The sequence below is a fragment of the Vipera berus genome (assembly GCF_964194415.1).
Source record: "Vipera berus genome assembly, chromosome: 2".
Classification (NCBI taxonomy): domain Eukaryota; kingdom Metazoa; phylum Chordata; class Lepidosauria; order Squamata; family Viperidae; genus Vipera; species Vipera berus.
Genome location: NC_138203.1, coordinates 182,719,166 through 182,737,290, shown reverse-complemented (window position 1 = coordinate 182,737,290; position 18,125 = coordinate 182,719,166). Strand labels below are relative to the sequence as shown.

Below are 18,125 nucleotides of genomic sequence, written 5' to 3'. Positions count from 1 at the left end.
AAAGCTTCTTTCAACATGTAAAAAACAAGAAAAAAGTGAAGGAAATGATTGGACTATTAGTGGGTGAAAGTGGCAAGAAGGTGACAAGCAACAGGGAGAAAGCAGAACTATTTAACTCATTTTTTGCATCTGTCTTTACACAAAGGGGAAAAACAGACCAACCTACCAAAACCAGTGCCGTAAAAAACAGAATAGAAACGCAAGTTAAGATAGGCAAGAAAATGGTAAGTGAGCACCTGTCCAGTCTAAGTAAAGGTAAAGGTAAAGGTTCCCCCGCACATGCGTGCTAGTCGTTTCCGACTCTAGGGGCCGGTGCTCATCTCCGTTTCATAGCCGAAGAGCCAGCGTTTGTCCGAGGACGTCTCCGTGGTCATGTGGCCGGCATGACTAGACGCCAAAGGCGCACGGAACGCTGTTACCTTCCCACCATAGTGGTCCCTATTTTTCTACTTGCATTTTTACGTGCTTTCGAACTGCTAGGTGGGCAGAAGCTGGGACGAGTAACAGGCGCTCACTCTGTTACGCGGCACTCGGGATTCGACCCGCCAAACTGCCGACCTTCTGATCGACAAGCTCAGCGTCCTAACCCACTGAGCCACCGCGTCCCTGTCCAGTCTAGACGAGTTCAAATCACCAGGACCAGATGGATTACACCCCAAGGTTCTCAAGGAACTGGCAGATGTGATCTCAGAACCACTGAACTATATTTTTCAAAGATCCTGGAGCACTGGGGAACTACCAGAGGACTGGAAGAGAGCTGATGTAGTTCCCATCTTCAAAAAAGGAAAAAAATAGATCCAGGAAACTACAGACCTATCAGCCTGACCTCAATACCTGGGAAGATTCTGGAAAAGATAATCAAACAACAAATCAGCGAACACCTTGATGCGAACAAAGTTATCACTAAAAGCCAACATGGGTTTGTCAAAAACAGATCATGCCAGACAAATCTTATTGCATTCTTTGACCAAGTGACAAAACTAGTGGACCAGAGGAATGCTGTAGATATAATTTACTTGGACTTCAGTAAGGCATTTGATAAAGTAGATCACAATCTACTACTTGATAAGATAGAAAAATGTGGTTTAGATAGCATCACCACCAGATGGATTCGTAGCTGGCTGACTGGCCGTACTCAGCGTGTGGTCCTCAATGGAACTGCATCTACATGGAAGGAAGTGTGTAGTGGGGTGCCCCAGGGCTCTGTTCTGGGCCCAGTGCTCTTCAACATCTTCATCAACGATTTGGATGAGGGGATAGATGGGGAACTCATTAAATTTGCAATGACACCAAGCTGGCAGGAATAGCCAACACTCCAGAAGACAGTCTTAAGATACAGGAGGATCTGGACAGACTTAAACACTGGGCGCTATCTAACAAAATGAAATTCAATGGTGAAAAAAGTAAGGTTCTACATTTAGGCAAAAAAAAAAAAAACAAGTATAGTATACGGGGTACCTTGCTCAATAGTAGTAACTGTGAGAGGGATCTTGAAGTCCTAGTGGACAATCACTTAAATATGAGCCAGCAGTGTGCTGCAGCTGCCAAAAAAGCCAACACAGTGCTAGGCTGCATTAACAGAGGAATAGAATCAAGATCACGTGAAGTACTAATACCACTTTACAATGCCTTGGTAAGGCCACACCTGGAATACTGCACCCAGTTTTGGTCACCACGATGTAAAAAAGATGTCGAGACTCTAGAAAGAGTACAGAGAAGAGCCACAAAGATGATTAGAGGTCTGGAGGCTAAAACATATAAGGAACGGCTGTTGGAATTGGGTATGTCTAGTTTAATGAAGAGAAGGACTAGGAACATGACAGCCATGTTCCAATATCTCGGGCTGCCACAAAGAAGAGGGAGTCAAACTATTCTCCAGAGTGCCTGAAGGCAGGACAAGAAGCAATGGATGGAAACTAATCAAGGAGAGAAGCAACCTAGAACTAAGGAGAAACTTCCTGACAGTTAGAAGAATTAACCAGTGGAGCAACCTGCCTCCAGAGGCTGTGAATGCTCCAACACTGTAAGTTTTTAAGAAGAGACTGGACAGCCATTTGTCTGAAATGGTATAGGGTTTCCTGCCTGAGCAGGGGGTTGGACTAGATGACCTCCAAGGTCCCTTACAACTTTACTATTATGATTATTACAATATTAAAACAGTGGCAATTACTTGCATTATAATTTTTTGCTACGTAGAAGCATTTTCATTCCTGAGATTTAAATAATGCTTCTAATGGGTAACATTTGATCCTAGTGGTTGACTAAGAAAACATAGAGCATCTTCATACATTCTTCAGACACTCTTTATGAAGCCATCAGTTTGGGCAAATCTCTTGCTTGAATTATTTTCCTGTTTTCTATAACTCCTGTCAATCAACACACAACTACTTTGGGATCTTGATATTGGCTGAGCTTGGTTTTCTTCTGAACGGTTCATAAAGAATCTCTAACATTGGCAATGCTTTGACGTAAGAAGTTTTTGTTGGTATTTTATGAGGGGAAGGTTCTACCTGTCTATTTAAATAATTACATTATTGTAGGTTTTAACACTGAGATTCTTTAAAAGAGAAAGGCTATATCCTAATGTAAATAGGATGTAATCTAGGTTAGATATGAATATTCTCCAAATTTTATTTCACATATTTGGCTCCTAGTCCTGTAAGATGACAGTACTTATATCAGCATTTGTGCATTTTCTGAATTTGTGCAACAGGTTAGATTAAAATTAGATTGCTTTGAATGTGTTGTATGAACCCATGAAACTAAAGCAATTTGTCATGGTGTAATTACAATCACTATTTTTAAAGTGTTCTATCCCTGAGTCATTAACAGAATAAAAATATTTAAACATGAATCACTCTGTTCACATAGTTTAAACCTGTAGTTGCAACAAGTCACAATACAGTAATTGGTTAAAGCAAGTAGTTTGTAGCAATTAAAATGCTGAACAAAATCATTTTGTTTGTAAAGTTCCATTACCTGCTCAGAAAATAGTTGTTTGATACTCACACCAAACTATTTCAAATGTGAGGTCATTGTTGTCAGTACACATATATGTGACAGATAAAAGATGTCAGGATAACATACTTGCAAATATAAAGTGAGAGTTCAACTTCAGAGAGATAATACTGTAAGTTTTCTATCAGCTAGGGACATCCATTATGTGTCTCCATGCTGTTAAATCAGTACAGAAACAAAAACCTGAAAACACGCTGCTTTACTTTATAGAAGACTGTCTCATTCCTCTGGTTTTTCCTGTGGGATGCAGATCTAAAGACTATAATATCTGGGAGGAGTTTGATTCTGTAACCCCTGAGGAAGTGGACAGGATTATGGGGAGGCTGAGCTCCACCACATGTTTATTGGACCCGTGCCCTTCTTGGCTGGTTTATGCAGCTCGGGAGAGGACACGAGGCTGGTTCCAGGCAGTTATATCTGCTTCGTTGAGTGAGGGTAATTTCCCCGCCGTCTTGAAGGAGGCGGTGGTGAGACCTCTCCTCAAGAAGCCTGCTCTGGACCCAGCTGTTCTGAACAACTTTCGTCCGGTCTCCAACCTTTGCTTTCTTGTGAAGGTTGTTGAGAGTGTGGTGGCGCATCAGCTTCCCCTGGTCCTGGATGAAGCGGATTATCTAGACCCGTTCCAATCGGGTTTCAGGCCCGGGTACAGCACGGAGACGGCATTGGTCGCTCTGGTGAATGATCTCTGGAGGGCTCGGGACAGAGGACATTCCTCTGTCCTTGTCCTATTAGACCTCTCGGCGGCTTTCGATACCATCGACCATGGTATCCTGCTGCGGCGTCTCAGGGGATTGGGAGTGGGAGGCACAGTTCTTCAGTGGTTCTCCTCCTATCTCCTGGGACGCTCGCAGTCGGTGTTGGCAGGGGGGCAGAGGTCGACCCCTAGGACTCTCGCTTGTGGAGTTCCTCAGGGGTCGGTCCTCTCTCCTCTCCTGTTCAACATCTACATGAAACCGCTGGGTGAGATCATTCGTGGTTTTGGAGTTGGGTATCATCAGTATGCTGATGATACCCAACTTTTCATTTCGACCCCAAACTACCCCAGTGATGCCCTCGATGTGATGTCCCGTTGCCTGGAGGCGGTTCGGGCCTGGATGGGGAGGAACAGACTTCAGCTCAACCCTGACAAGACTGAGTGGCTGTGCATTCCGGCATCCCGGGACATTCAAAATATTCCATCTCTTCTTATGGGGGGTGAGTCCTTACCCCCCCGTGGATATGGCTCGCAACTTGGGAGTCCTCCTAGATTCACGACTTACTCTGGAAGACCATATAGTGGCCGTGACTAGGGGGGCTTTCGCCCAGGTTCACCTGGTGCGCCAGTTGCGGCCCTATCTGGACCGGGATGCCCTGTGTACGGTCACTCATGCGCTCGTGACCTCTCGCCTGGACTACTGCAATGCTCTTTACATGGGGCTTCCCTTGAAGACCACTCGGAGGCTCCAACTGGTACAGACTGCGGCCGCGAGAGTTGTCTTGGGAGTTTCCCGATACTCCCATGTTACACCTTTGCTCTGCGAGCTACATTGGTTACCAGTTGCCTTCCGGGTGAGGTTCAAGGTTTTGGTTATGATCTTCAAGTCCTTACATGGCATGGGTCCGGGGTACCTCGAGGACCACCTGCTGCCGGCGTCAATTCCCCTCCGCCCTGTGCGTGCCCACAGAGAGAGCCTCCTCAGGGTGCCTCCAGTCAGGGAATGTCGACTGGTGGCCCCCAGGGGGAGGGCCTTCTCTGTGGGTGCTCCAGCGTTATGGAACCAACTGCCGGTTGAGCTCTGGATGGCATCGGACCTTCGCTCCTTCCGGCGCGGGCTGAAGACCCACTTATTTGAACTAGCTGGTCTGGCCTGATGGGGAACGTTAGGGTTTTTAATGGGTCTTTTATTGCTTTTATTGTTATTGTAATTTTTAATTGGGCATTTAATTCCTTTTTAATTTTTGTATTGTTATTTATATATGCCCTGTTAACAGCCCTGAGTCCTTCGGGAGAAGGGCGGTATACAAATTTAATAAAAGTAAAGTAAAGTAATATATAGTAGCATTAATAGGAAGCACTTGGGCACAATCTTCCACACATCTTTTAACCTTATGACAACAGATTCTTTTTATATATAGATTTTATTAGTTTTTACACGCTTAGGGTAAAAACGGGTTCAAAAACTGTGGGGATTAGGATTGGGTCTTGGGTTAGGATTGGGGGTTTTTGAAATAACATTTTGAATATTTAGCAAACAGCATAGTGTCGGTACATGTATTTAACTAATAGTAATAGATATGGTTAATTATCACAAACAGTATGTTAATTAATCACTCAATAGCCTTCTTACTTCTTATATATTCAAAATTACATATCATGTTCCTTTCTCTGACTCATTTTTCTAGCCATTGATAGTACACAGAGTCTTCTTTCTCTTTAATCTTTAAAGTCAAATCTATCCATTTCTGCACACTCTAGAATTTTCTTAATTAGTACTTCTTCAGTTGGTAGGTTTTCATTTTTCCAATGTTGGGCAAATACAATTCTTGCTGCTGTTATTATATGTAGTATTAGATATCTACAATCTTTCTCATAATTGGCTCCTATTATTGCTAACAAAAACAATTCTGATTTAAAGTCTATTTGTTTTTTTAGTCATCTTCTCCAATGCAATATATAGTACCATTAATAGGAAACATTTGGGCACAACCTTCCACAGCTTTTTAACCTTTCTTATGATGACAGATTCTGAAAGACTTGTTACCATAACTTGCTACTTCAAGCACAGAGTATTTTGCGATGGAATGGTGCCCATGGCATGCTGAACCAAAAATTAGATACTAACATACAGGATATTAAATTCTCACAATATTCTAGATCAGCAGTCCCCAACCTTTATGGCTTGGTGGCTCGGGAGGGGGAAAGAAGCCGCTAGCGGTTAGACCAGGGGTAGGCAACCTCGGCTCTTTTATGACTCATGGACTTCAACTCCCAGAATTCCTGAGCCAGCTATGCTGACTCAGGAATTCTGAGAGTTGAAGTCCATGTGTCATTAAAGAACCAAGGTTGCCTACCCCCCCAGACCATTACTTGGTCATGGACAATCACTTGAATACGAGCCAGCAGTGTGCTGCAGCTGCCAAAAAAGCCAACACAGTGCTAGGCTGCATTAACAGAGGGATAGAATCAAGATCACGTGAAGTACTAATACCACTTTACAATGCCTTGGTAAGGCCACACCTGGAATACTGCATCCAGTTTTGGTCACCACGATATAAAAAAGATGTCGAGACTCTAGAAAGAGTACAGAGAAGAGCAACAAAGATGATTGGGGGACTGGAGGCTAAAACATATAGGGAACGGTTGCTGGAATTGGGTATGTGTAGTTTAACGAAGAGAAGGGTGAGGGGTGACATGATAGCAGTGTTCCAATATCTCAGGGGCTACCACAAAGAAGAGGGAGCCAAGCTATTCTCCAAAGCACCTGAAAGCAGGACAAGAAGCAACGGATGGAAACTAGTCAAGGAGAGAAGCAACCTAGAACTAAGGAGAAACTTCCTGACAGTTAGAACAACTAACCAGTGGAACAACCTGCCCCCAGAAGTGGTGAATGCTCCAACACTGGAAGTTTTCAAGAAGAGACTGGACAGCCATTTGTCTGAAATGGTATAGGGTTTCCTGCCTTTGCAGGGGGTTGGACTAGATGACCTCCAAGGTCCCTTCCAACTTATTATAATTATTATAATTAATGCAGCCTATTTGGAACCGGAGCCGCACGAGTGCTGTGCAGATGCAGGAAATTGGATTAATTCAGTGAACCAGGGTTCCGTTAATCGTGGGTTAGTAATCGACGTGAAGATAGGGCCGATCATCACCTGTAGATGGAAAACAAACAGTTTGCTCGTTAGAAACTAGATATTTTAGGAAGCCATTCGGAAATAACATTCATTCCGGCTTGGGACCGTTCCTGGCAAGGTAAGGCTGTGCCACGTGACCACAGCACCCAGACTCCAGAAGAAGGGGCGTGGCCACCGCCCTTTCTTAGGCTACGCCGCATGACGTACTTTCTTCCTCCGACGTGCGTAAGCGGTTTCGGCTTCCTCTCGCGTTTGCGCCGGGACACGTGACAGGCAAAGACGGCGGCCGGGCCGGCTCACAGCCCGCGTGTAGCGTTCGCTTCTGGCTTGCCGCCCCCTTCCTTCCTTCCTTCCTTTCTCTCCCTCCTTCGGAGCTGACGCCGGGGCCTCAGCCCGGGCACGCGGGGAGCCGGCAGGTACCTCGCCGCGGGGGTGGTCGGTGGAGGGTCAGGAGCTGCAGGGTGAGGCGATGGCGCGAGGTTTGGCCTAGACAGGAGTTGGGTGAAGGAGAGCCTTCAGGAGTCCGGCCCAAGCTGGCCTGAAGGTGCTGCGCTCGGAGGGTTGTGAGGAGGGGGCCGGCTGCGGAGCGGACTCCCGGTTGTCTGAAGAGACGCCAGCCGTGCTCGAACGGGGTGGGTCGGTGGGCGCGACGCTGCCGGCCGAGAGCTTCTCTGGCGTGGCTGGCGGGGAGCAACCCAGAAAGCTTCGGTTGCGGCTGGTGGGGGGTCTCGGGAGCGACCGTGGCTTTTCGGGGAAGGGGCTCAGGTGTTTTTTTTTTTTCCCCTCTCCGGTGGCTGCTGCTGCTGCTGCTTTCCGTGGTGCCTCTGTGTGGGGAGGTGATGCTGCAGAACCCCGGGCGGAGAGAGAAGCAAGCGCCTTGGGAACCGCACGGGAAATGTGCTTCAAAAATGCAAGACAAAAAAGACCTTGGGCTGATGGAGAGCGCGGGTTCGCCTTAGCCCCTCAGGATCTTCTTCCCCCAAAAACAGGGGTCGGCAACCTCGGCTCTTTTATGACTCGTGGACTTCAACTCCCAGAATTCCTGAGCCAGCTATGCTGGCTCAGGAATTCTGGGAGTTGAAGTCCACGAGTCATAAAAGAGCCGAGGTTGCCGACCCCTGCCCAAAAAGAACTGCCCAGCTGCTTTCCCAAAGCTCAGAAAGGGCAAGAAAGTAGTGCTTTTCTTTTTAGGATGCGATTGTCCTCTGGGCCCCCCTCCCTCCCTCCCTCCCTCCTCCCGGTACTTGGGAGAGAAATCTTTTAACATGGAGGCCTCGTTTAATCGTTACTGATAGTTTGCCTTGCGGGGATCATGGAATAATAAAAAGGGGTTTTCCTGGGTTCTGTCCAGTGTGCACTGACTGTTTCCGTTGATTTATTAGTCCGTTTTCCCCCCATCAAAATAACTGCTATAGAATGGTAGAATAGCGTTTTTTCCCCCCTGTTTATGATCTCTTTTCAAAGCATTTATGCTTGATTTTAAGAGCTTACCTTAGTAGAACCTTTTTTTTTCTTTGTTACTGTTTAAAATTATTGGGAGTTTTTGCCAATTTGCAAGTGCAAATGTCTGCTGTTTAGCAACTCTTGATTCTTAAATATATTTCTTGAGAATTGAAGGTTCCATATACTGATTTCCCCCCCCCCCCCCCCGTACCAAAGCTTGCCTTGTGTTTTCTGTTCTTAGGGCTTTATAAATAGCTTATCCTTAAGTACCTGTTTCCAATAATACCCTGGGTTTTACTGTAAATCTTTTAACCTTATTTTGGAATAGTATTGTGCTATTCAGTCCAAAAGCAATAGAAAGTTTCCTTGCATTAGGTCATGGTAATATGATCTTTTTAAAAATGGGTGTATGGGAACCTATGACATAAAAAGCTTACAAAACAATAGAAGAAAGGGGGACTTTTAAAGGAGGAAGAGCAGGTCCCATGGATTTTTATAATCTTGATTGAAATGTAAAGAAAAATACAGATCTAGAAGTTATAGTTTTGTTTAGTCCTCTATCATAGAATATTGGGTGTATGTAGAAATCTCACAAATGTGTATCACTGAATATGAAGGGTTTTTTTTTTCCTGAGATACAAAATATCAGAGCTTGGAAATAATTGGACTACTTCATGAGAGATAACAGGGTTGACTGCAACAATAAGCATTTGACATGTATGATGAGTTTATGTGCTCAAACAGACTGAAAAATCTGTTACATTTCATGGCAAAGCTGGTCATTTAAATATTTTGGGATGAGGAAGCAGATCTACCAAGAGTTTAGCTAAAGTCTGAAAGTGAAGCTGGAGGAGAAGGGGGAGACAAATAAGTTGCTGAGTTTAGAGAATGTAGTTTTTTTAATCTTTAATTATCATTTTTGAAAGATTAATTAAGGCATCATCCGATATCATTCTCTGTATTTACTTCCTTTGCTGTCTTCATGTAATTTTTTCCCTGTTTATTTCAGTGTAAGTCCTTCCCTACCAGATCTCTATATGGAAAAACATGGAAGCAAATAGTTCCTTCTGCCCCACCATGACTAAATGTGTGCTGAGTCATAAGTAGATTTTGACTCTGGTGCCTCATATTTTTCTAGTAGCCTCTAATTGATTTTCTTTGAAAAAAATGTCTTCGATATTGTAGATAAAAGTTCCTGCTAGATTTCATTTATTCTGTCTTGTATATTCTTCTGTTTTCACAAGGAACCATAGCAATTTTATTTATAAAGTTCATGTAGAGTATTATATTGCATAAAAGTACTTTGTTGATGAAATATGAAATATTTCCATTAGAGAAACTCTTTGGCTGGTCTTCAACATATCCTCCACCATAGAAATATTGAATTAAATTGTCACCTTTCTTTATTAATACAGTGTGTTTTTAAGCCCCATAAGCCAAATCTTAGATTTACATTGCATCCTTTCTTCCTAGAATATAAACTAGGCTGGAATGAAGTAAAGTTTATCTGTGTGGACTGTCTGGTTTATAAAGCACTGATGCCATATGTGGGTAGCTTATATAATTTTGCATGTAGATTGATTTCCAGGTTGCATTCTTAAGGAGGTTTGCTGTTAGCTTTGCTTGTATGTGTATAACTGCTTTTAATTTATGTTTTAATAATTTTTCTACCTACAGATAGGCAGTTTTCCATCATGGACTGGCAACCAGATGAACAGGGTCTCCAGCAAGTTCTTCAGTTACTCAAAGATTCCCAGTCTCCAAACACAGCAACCCAGCGTATTGTGCAAGATGTATCCTTGAACTAATTAGCATTGCTACAGTATTGCTTGAGATTTAAAAAGAACAAAATGCAGGCAATGAGCTTAAAGAATAGAGGGAGAAAAATAATATGTCACATTGGGGAATACAGGTAACCCTCGACCTATCCCCATTTGTTTGGTGACTGTTCAAAGTTACTATGGCATTGAAAAAAAGTGATCTATGATTGTTTTTCACACTTATGACCGTTATAGCATCCCCATGGTCATGTGATCAAAATTTGGGCACTTTTCAACTGGCATGTATTTATGACAGTTACATTGTCCAGGAGTCATGATCACCATTTGTAACCTTCCCAGCTGGTTTCTGACAAGCAGCCTCAGCTACACGATTCACTTAATTGCAGTGATTTGTTAACAGTTGTGGCAAAAAGGTCATAAAATGGAGCAAAACTCAATAACTGCCTCAGTTCTCAGTGGAAACTTTGGGGTCAATTGTGTTATAAGTCGAGGACTACCTGTAATTACTAATGAGATAGACATTTTGTTAACAACTTTCCCAACATACTATTTTTCCATATATTTGGGGCTGTAATTCCTGTATTTCTGGACCAGCGGTAATATTGATTGTTTTTATCATTGTAAGGACCCACTTCAATTAACCACCCAAGAAAGCAGAACTCTTGAAAATGACATTGTCTCATAAGGATACTTTTATTAGGGGTCACTGACAGTAGGGAAGTCAGGGTGAGATCTGTGGAAAAGCCCACAGATGAAAAAGCCCACCGAAACGGTATAGTTAAGCAAGCAATATTCCTCCTCCTCCTCACAATGTCCATTTGAAATCCAGCCAATCCACAGGTGGCCTGAAGAGTGGGTAACTGGCACAGTTGGTGGGCATCTCAGGGTCACCTCCAGTTTCATTTCTCTGTGACCGACTCCCTGATAAGGGAGACATTCCTTTCTCAAAGGGATGGAGGCAGGAGGAGAGAGTAAAAAGCTCCCCCTCCCCCCAGCAGAATGACAGGCCCCCAAAGTAGAGTATATATGTAAGGCAAAGAATAAGGGGTTTGGGGACTTGACCGTAACCTAGGTCACAGACTCCTGGTCTAAAATAGTGGTAGCAGAAAACAAACCTGAAAGTGGTTCCTCTGGCAGTGGCCTATTCTTGATGTAGCCGCCTGTAATGGGCTGGCTGGGGGATTATGGAATTCGCATTCCAGCGTATCTGGCAAACCCCAGGTGGCAAAAAGCTGCAGTCATAGGGCAATATGGTCGTCTATTACTACATCTGTGGCTGAAAAAAATATATATGGGCTTTTGGAGACTTTTAGTCAGAACATATTATGAATGAATGAATTCTTAACTAATGCTACAGAAACTGAAACAGCTCAACCAGTTCCCTGATTTCAATAACTATTTGATATTTGTTCTGACACGACTGAAATCTGAGGGTATGTCTATCAAATCTATTACAACACTTTTTTTAAAAAAAAAACCTATATTATATATATTATATAGTCTGTATAATAATGGGATACAATACTTAATACTTGGTGGAGCAGTGGGCTAATGCCTCCTTAAGTAACACCAGCTGCCTGCAATTAGTGCAGGTTCGCATCCCACCAGGCTCAAGGTTGACTCAGCCTTCCATCCTTCCGAGGTAGGTAAAATGAGGACCCAGATTGTTGGGGGCAATTAAGCTGACTTTGTAATAATGCTGCTTGGGGTGTGTGTGAAAGCCCTAATAAGCAGGCATATACATAGAATGAAGGCTACTGCTAAGCTTGTAAGCCGCCCTGAGTCTTCGGAGAAGGGCGGGATATAAATGGAATTAAAATAAAAAAAAATAATGTCTTTAACTGGCCATTGGAATATTTGAGGAAAATTAGATTTTGACTTAAGTGATATGGCATGTTTAGCTTTGAGTAATGTTGGAAAACTGCCTGATTTAACATCTTAAAGGAGATTTCCCTTTTAATCTGTGACTGATAATTTGGTGCTCTAAATGGCTTAGAAAGCAAGGGAGGATTTCAGGAATCAAAAAGTCGAGCTTCCTTTGTTTTGTTTAATGCTGCTCCCTTGAAGCTATGCTCCCCCTTCAAAATGGCAGAGCAAGGGTTAATAGGCTGAGCTTTTGGAAGAGCTCCAGTGAAAGAATCTAGATTCTAGAATAAGGTAAGAAGAAGACAAGCCCATTGTAAACATATAAATTAACTTGCAAGAAATCCTATAGATAAAGGTGTTCTGTGACTGATGACCAAAGGTATGTAGTGCCCTGATTTTTAAGTATACAAAAAAGATTGAAGTTGTTTGGATCTTTACAATAATTTGTAATAAGCTGCTGTTTGTACTAGAAACTAGTGAGACTCCTGAGTGAAATAACTCTAATAATTTTACCTTTTTTTTCCCTCTTAAAGCTTTGGCAGTTTTGTTGGATAACGTAGGAACAAAGAATCATTTAATTCCATACACAAGATTTATTGGTATATTAAAATGCCCTCATTTATTTTTGTGAAAACTGGGTTCATATAGCACAGGTTCCCCTTATAGTCACCCGGCCTTACGTTCTTTTTTAATAAAATTTAATCTACTAAAAGGCTAATACTAAGTTTTCATTGTTGGTATCCAGGCAGTAGTGTTTACCCTATCATTTATAATACTTTGGTACACTGAAACTAAAAAAGTACTGTTTTGAATAATCCATGAATCTTGATTTAAATTTTAATTGAAATAATATGATCTTCAGCTCTGTTCTGAATTATAGGCTAATAAATATAACAAGGAAAACATAACTTGAATGGAAATTGATATAACTTAGCTGAGAACATCAACAATGGTACTGTCAAATTTCTTAAAATCTGGAAGTGTATATATTACATAAGACTAAAGAAGGAACACAAATGCTGAATTGCACCGTAGAACCAAAATCCAGTCATGCTGCTAAATTTCTTGGCTAAATGGGAGGTCAGACTGTGACCCTTTTCAACACAGCTTGGTTAATGAACTTACTCCCATGATAGCAGGATCAGATGTTAGTTCAGACATAGTTTTGCAGTCCAAAGTATATGAGAGATTTATAGGTGCATAACCTTACGGATGTCTTTTAAGACATTCAGAAGGAAGTTAATGAAATGCACGTGCATACATAGACTGCATTACTTTTTGGGTATACATAGCTTCATTGTACGGCAGTCAGCCAGTTGTTGAATCCATTTTTTTTTCCCCAGTGTCTTTATTTACATCACTTCTATTTGTTTTTTGCATGTTATTACCTAAAACATTTCCGTAATTTTATGTAACATCTCATAACATTTAGTTCTAATCCCACTGATCTCTTTAAAAACAGATGAACCTACCCGTTCTCTGAGTGGCTTGATCCTGAAGAACAATGTGAAAGCTCACTATCAGAGTTTCCCCCAGCCTGTTGCTGAATTTATTAAGCAAGAGTGTCTTAACAACATTGGGGATGCTTCTTCTCTTATAAGAGCTACAATTGGTGAGTAGTGGTAAGAAGCTAATAAGGATGAATTACTAACTAGAGTTAATCTGTGCTATGTTTTGAATATGAAACAAGTTATGGAGCATATTGGAATGTGAAAATAGAATCTGTCTGCAACTTTGTGCAGCAGCAGTGGTGTTTTTTTTCTTCCCAGGATTATATTGAAACTGCAATTAGCAGCTATGCATATCAATACTGGATAGAGACATAGGTACTTTGAAGAGTTTCAGATAGGTGCTGTTTTCTCTCCTGTAAACTCCCAGCCATCTTTTAAACATTATTTCTGAAGAGCTGCTCTTTGTTATTAGAAAGGGAGGGCTATACTAAATTAGTGCTGTGAAAGTGTTTTAATTAAAAGCAGAATTATTTAATAAGACTCTACTTCAACTTGTAATGGTCAGCTAACTGTGCAAATTGGAACTTGTCTACCTCCCACTGTGTATAGGAACACTTATAAAAAGTAGGGTGATTGGGCTCAACAGATATGAAGCAAGTAGACGGTGTAAACTGGATTTGTCTATATAGACCTTAGTCATAGCATAGCATAGCATATTCTCCTTAAGGGCAAAAAATTACAATTTAAAGGGTAAACGTTTTATTTACCCCAATTGTTGGCTCTCCAAAAATTAACATGTAGCATAAAGGATTTGCACACTTTAGTTACCTTTAAATAATAATTCCTCCTAGTATGTCTCAGTTGCTTTAACAGTCTTAGCATGTTTTCTGTTAGATTAGCTGAGGAATCAGTGGCGCTCAGCCCCAGTGAATGATAGGTAACAGAAAATTCATCTATTTTTTTTATAGCAAGCATTATAAAATCAAAGTTCTTATATGAGAAATTGGCTTGTGAGGTGATCTTGTAGTTTGTTCTTTCTTTCGGCAGGTATTCTTATCACAACAATTGCTTCCAAAGGAGAACTGCAGATGTGGCCAGAGCTTCTGCCCCAACTCTGCAATTTACTTAATTCTGAAGATTACAACACATGTGAAGTGAGTGGGGCAACTGCATAGAATTAATTGATGGCTTGAGCCAGCAAGATGGTCTTAACTATGGCTATAGAGTATAGATTTGGCACTGAAATTTTCCTAAGAAAGCTAGTGTAAGTGATGCCAGAAGCCATATTTTATTTAGTGTGTTAAGGATTTTTCAGTTTTTGCTAGGTATAATATATTAATATATTGAACTTCTAATTTACTAGTCGCTTCCTGTTCATTGGAATCCTATGTCTTCTCAGTAATCAGCTATTGTGAGTTTACTCTTTCTGATGAGTAAACGTCAGAGAGAGTCCCTCTGTGAGGGCAATGGCAGTTTTAAAATTAGATAGACAGACAAGGTTTCCCCTTCCAGTCTTGTCCAACTCTAGGGGCCGGTACTCATCTCTGATTCACAGCCAAAGAGCCAATGTTGTTGGAAGACATTCCCATGGTCATGTGGCTGGCATAACTATATGCTGAAGGTGCACACATCACTGTTACTTTCCCACCAAAATGGTGCCCTTTTATCTACTTGCAATTTGCATGCTTTCAAATGGTCAGGAGCTGGGGCCATTAACGGAAGCTCATTCCATCACACGGTACTGTCTTGAATGCCAGCCTTGCTGTCCACAAGCCCAGCGTCTTAAGCACTTGGCGCTTGTGCCCCTCTAAGATAGATAAGATGGGATAAGATACAATATTGGTGTTTTTAGTATTTATGAAGTTAATGGAATATTTTTAAAAGCCTAGCTGGTATTAGATGGTGTTCACAATTTTTTGAAAATGTAGTATCATATTTCAGAAATGTGTTCTTACTGTACACAGTGTGATACAGGTAGTCCTTGACTCTCAACCAATTGGTCAATAACTGTTCAACTGACCTATCCTAAAACTTACAACAGCTGCCTCACCCCTACCCCACATCATGTGATTGCATTTGGGGAACTTGGCAACTTGCATTTACAACTGGTTGCAGCATCCTGCAGTCACATGACTGCATTTTTCTTTTTTGCTGTTTCTAGCAAAAACCTCACCCATTCAGAAGAATAGATTTGCTTAATGACAATACAGTTCACTTTATGACCATCCTGAAAAGAGTCACATCTGACCTACGACTGAAATTTGGAACTCCATTGTGTCTGCAAGTTGAGGACTACCTGTATTCTTGTTTTACTGTGCAATTTTTCATTGTAAAATTTCCTAGTTAAAATGAGAGATATGTGGGGGAAAAAGGTAGTTGGGCAGTATCAGATGCAACTGGTACTCTAAAAAAAATCAAGTTAAACATTTGCATCTTGGAAATATAGGTATTCTAAGAATATATCCATGTGCTCACAGTTTTTACTGATAAAAAATGCAGTGTGTTTATTTTTTAAAGAACAATCCAATTGGTACTCCTCCTGCAATCTCTTCAGCTATTTAGCCACTAGAATGGCACATAACCAGGTTGTTGCGTAGGAAGTCTGGCTCTGGGTAAGAGGACAACACGTTCCTTCAAATTGGCAGCTTGTCTCTTCTCTTTGGCACAGAGTGAATACTGCTCATGTTAGAAAATCAATTTGAGGAGCAGAGCCAAGATGTAGGCATTCAAATGAATTTTAGATGATCTTTGCCTGTTTTTCAACTCCATATATTTGTTACTAAATATTGCAATATTCTATAGGGGGCATTTGGTGCCTTACAGAAGATCTGTGAAGATTCTGCTGAGCTCCTGGACAGCGATGCCCTCAATCGGCCTCTTAATGTCATGATCCCAAAGTTCCTTCAGTTCTTCAAGCATTGCAGCCCCAAAATTAGGCATGTATCTGTTCTAGCATCAATAAAACGTTTAGTGGAATGTGCCATTTTGGATTAAAATCAAAGATAGTAATTAAAGCTTTTTGTAATATATTTACTGCTTTTTGATTGAATAAACCAAAATCATATTGCTATCCAATTTCAAATATTTTGTCTGTCATAAAATTAGTAGTATTTTTGGCAAGTTGCTCAGATATCTAAACTAGTCTTACTGATCTTTGGAGGCTCCTATTAGATTGATTTCCAATTCTCAGTTTTCTTAGCAACCTGGAGAGTGCTGACAGTCAAGGTCCACTCATTACAATAATTAACCACGGTACTTGTGGGTAATTCAGCCACAGTTTTCTAAGTTCATATGATGCTAACCCATTAAGAATGATTTTGCAAAGTACGGTGACCAAGTCATATTAAAAAGAAAGGACAAAAAATCTGATAGTTTAGTGTAATATGTGAATCTAGATAGCTTCATAAACTTACGACACTAAGCCAAAGGTTCTGGTTGAAATAAATCAGGACATAAAAGTAGTATAAATGGAAGCAGTTTCCTTGTTCCTGGTGGGAATTTTTTTCTTTCTTTACAAGTAATGGAACTAATTAGAAACCACCATTAACTGAAGGTCTCTAGTTTACACATAACAGGTGATAAAGTAAATTGCTAGTAAACAATAATAGGTATGTGAGCATTGGGTTTTGCATCCTGAATTGCTTGGAATACAGTTTCCAATTGAAGAAAATGTTCGTAATTGCAGTTTTCAGATTAGGCCCCTTGATTACATGAGCGGAAAAGCAAAGTTGATAGAACGTGCTGCTTGTCATATCCAGGCTTCCAAAAGCAAGATTCTCTGAATGTTCCCTATACAGCAGGGGTGTCAAACTGCCAGTCCATGGGCCGGATGCGTCATTTCAAAACCGCGCCCACCCCATTGCTGGCTATGGAAAAAAAAAGTCATGATATGTCGCAACACGTCATGTGACATTGCGAGTTTGACACCCCTGCCATAGAGTGCCAAGTGAAAAAGAACATTTATTGTTATATAGTGACATATTTTAATCTTTGGAACTATCCTTGTAACATAGTTACCATTTTAGTAATGTAAAAATATATTTTCTATTTTGTTAGGCTTTAATAGAATGAAACAAATTATTTTGATCATCAGTTTTACTGTTAATTAATTAATTAATTAATTTTATTTAATTAAATTTCTATACCGCCTTATTCCCGAAGGACTTTATGATGTTTGCAGTGTCCCCGGGGTTGCGTAGTCACCTTTTGCAACCTTCTGACAAGCAAAATCAATGGGGAAGCCAGGTCCACTTAACTGTGTTGCTAACATAACAATTGCAGTGATTCACTTAATAACTGTGGCAAGAAAGGTTGTAAAATGGGGCAAAACTCACTTAAATGATTCGCTTAGCAACAGAAAAGTTGGGCTCAATTTTGGCCACCATAAGTCAAGAGTTACCTGTAGAAATAAGTAAAGGAAATTGTTAAATCTGATCTATTTTTAGAACAAAATATTGGTTGTCCAGAACTTACTTGAGATTATATCATGTTGTTAGTAAATTACTGAAGTCAATAGCAAAGGTTAAACCAAATATTTTTAAAGCTGTTGTTTTCTGTTCCTTAGGTCACATGCTATTGCTTGTGTCAACCAGTTCATCATGGAGAGGGCCCAGGCCTTGATGGATAACATTGATACATTTATTGAGGTGAGTGGAATTAAACTAGGTCAACAGTTGTTTTGAAGGTTGAGTTTTTACAGTCCACTTAAGTATTAGGTGTTTTATGGACTTAT

General features: G+C 41.1%; 1 protein-coding gene across 4 annotated transcripts in view; it reads left to right on the top strand.

The window, feature by feature from the left end:
* The first annotated feature begins 7,114 nt into the window (after positions 1-7,114).
* TNPO2 (transportin 2) overlaps positions 7,115-18,125 on the top strand; it is a 41,632-nt gene continuing 30,621 nt past the window's right edge. Inside the window, exons 1-7 of one of the 4 annotated variants that reach the window (XM_081318019.1) lie at positions 7,115-7,268; positions 9,973-10,088; positions 11,434-11,509; positions 13,405-13,554; positions 14,441-14,547; positions 16,196-16,329; positions 17,958-18,039. In XM_081318019.1, the coding sequence (XP_081174145.1) occupies positions 9,990-10,088; positions 11,434-11,509; positions 13,405-13,554; positions 14,441-14,547; positions 16,196-16,329; positions 17,958-18,039 (648 nt within the window). In that variant the 5' untranslated portion in view covers positions 7,115-7,268; positions 9,973-9,989. Of the gene's footprint in view, positions 7,314-7,723; positions 7,801-9,972; positions 10,089-11,433; positions 11,510-13,404; positions 13,555-14,440; positions 14,548-16,195; positions 16,330-17,957; positions 18,040-18,125 lie in introns of those variants that run through there. The other 3 variants (XM_081318021.1, XM_081318020.1, XM_081318018.1) reach the window with 3 other exon arrangements.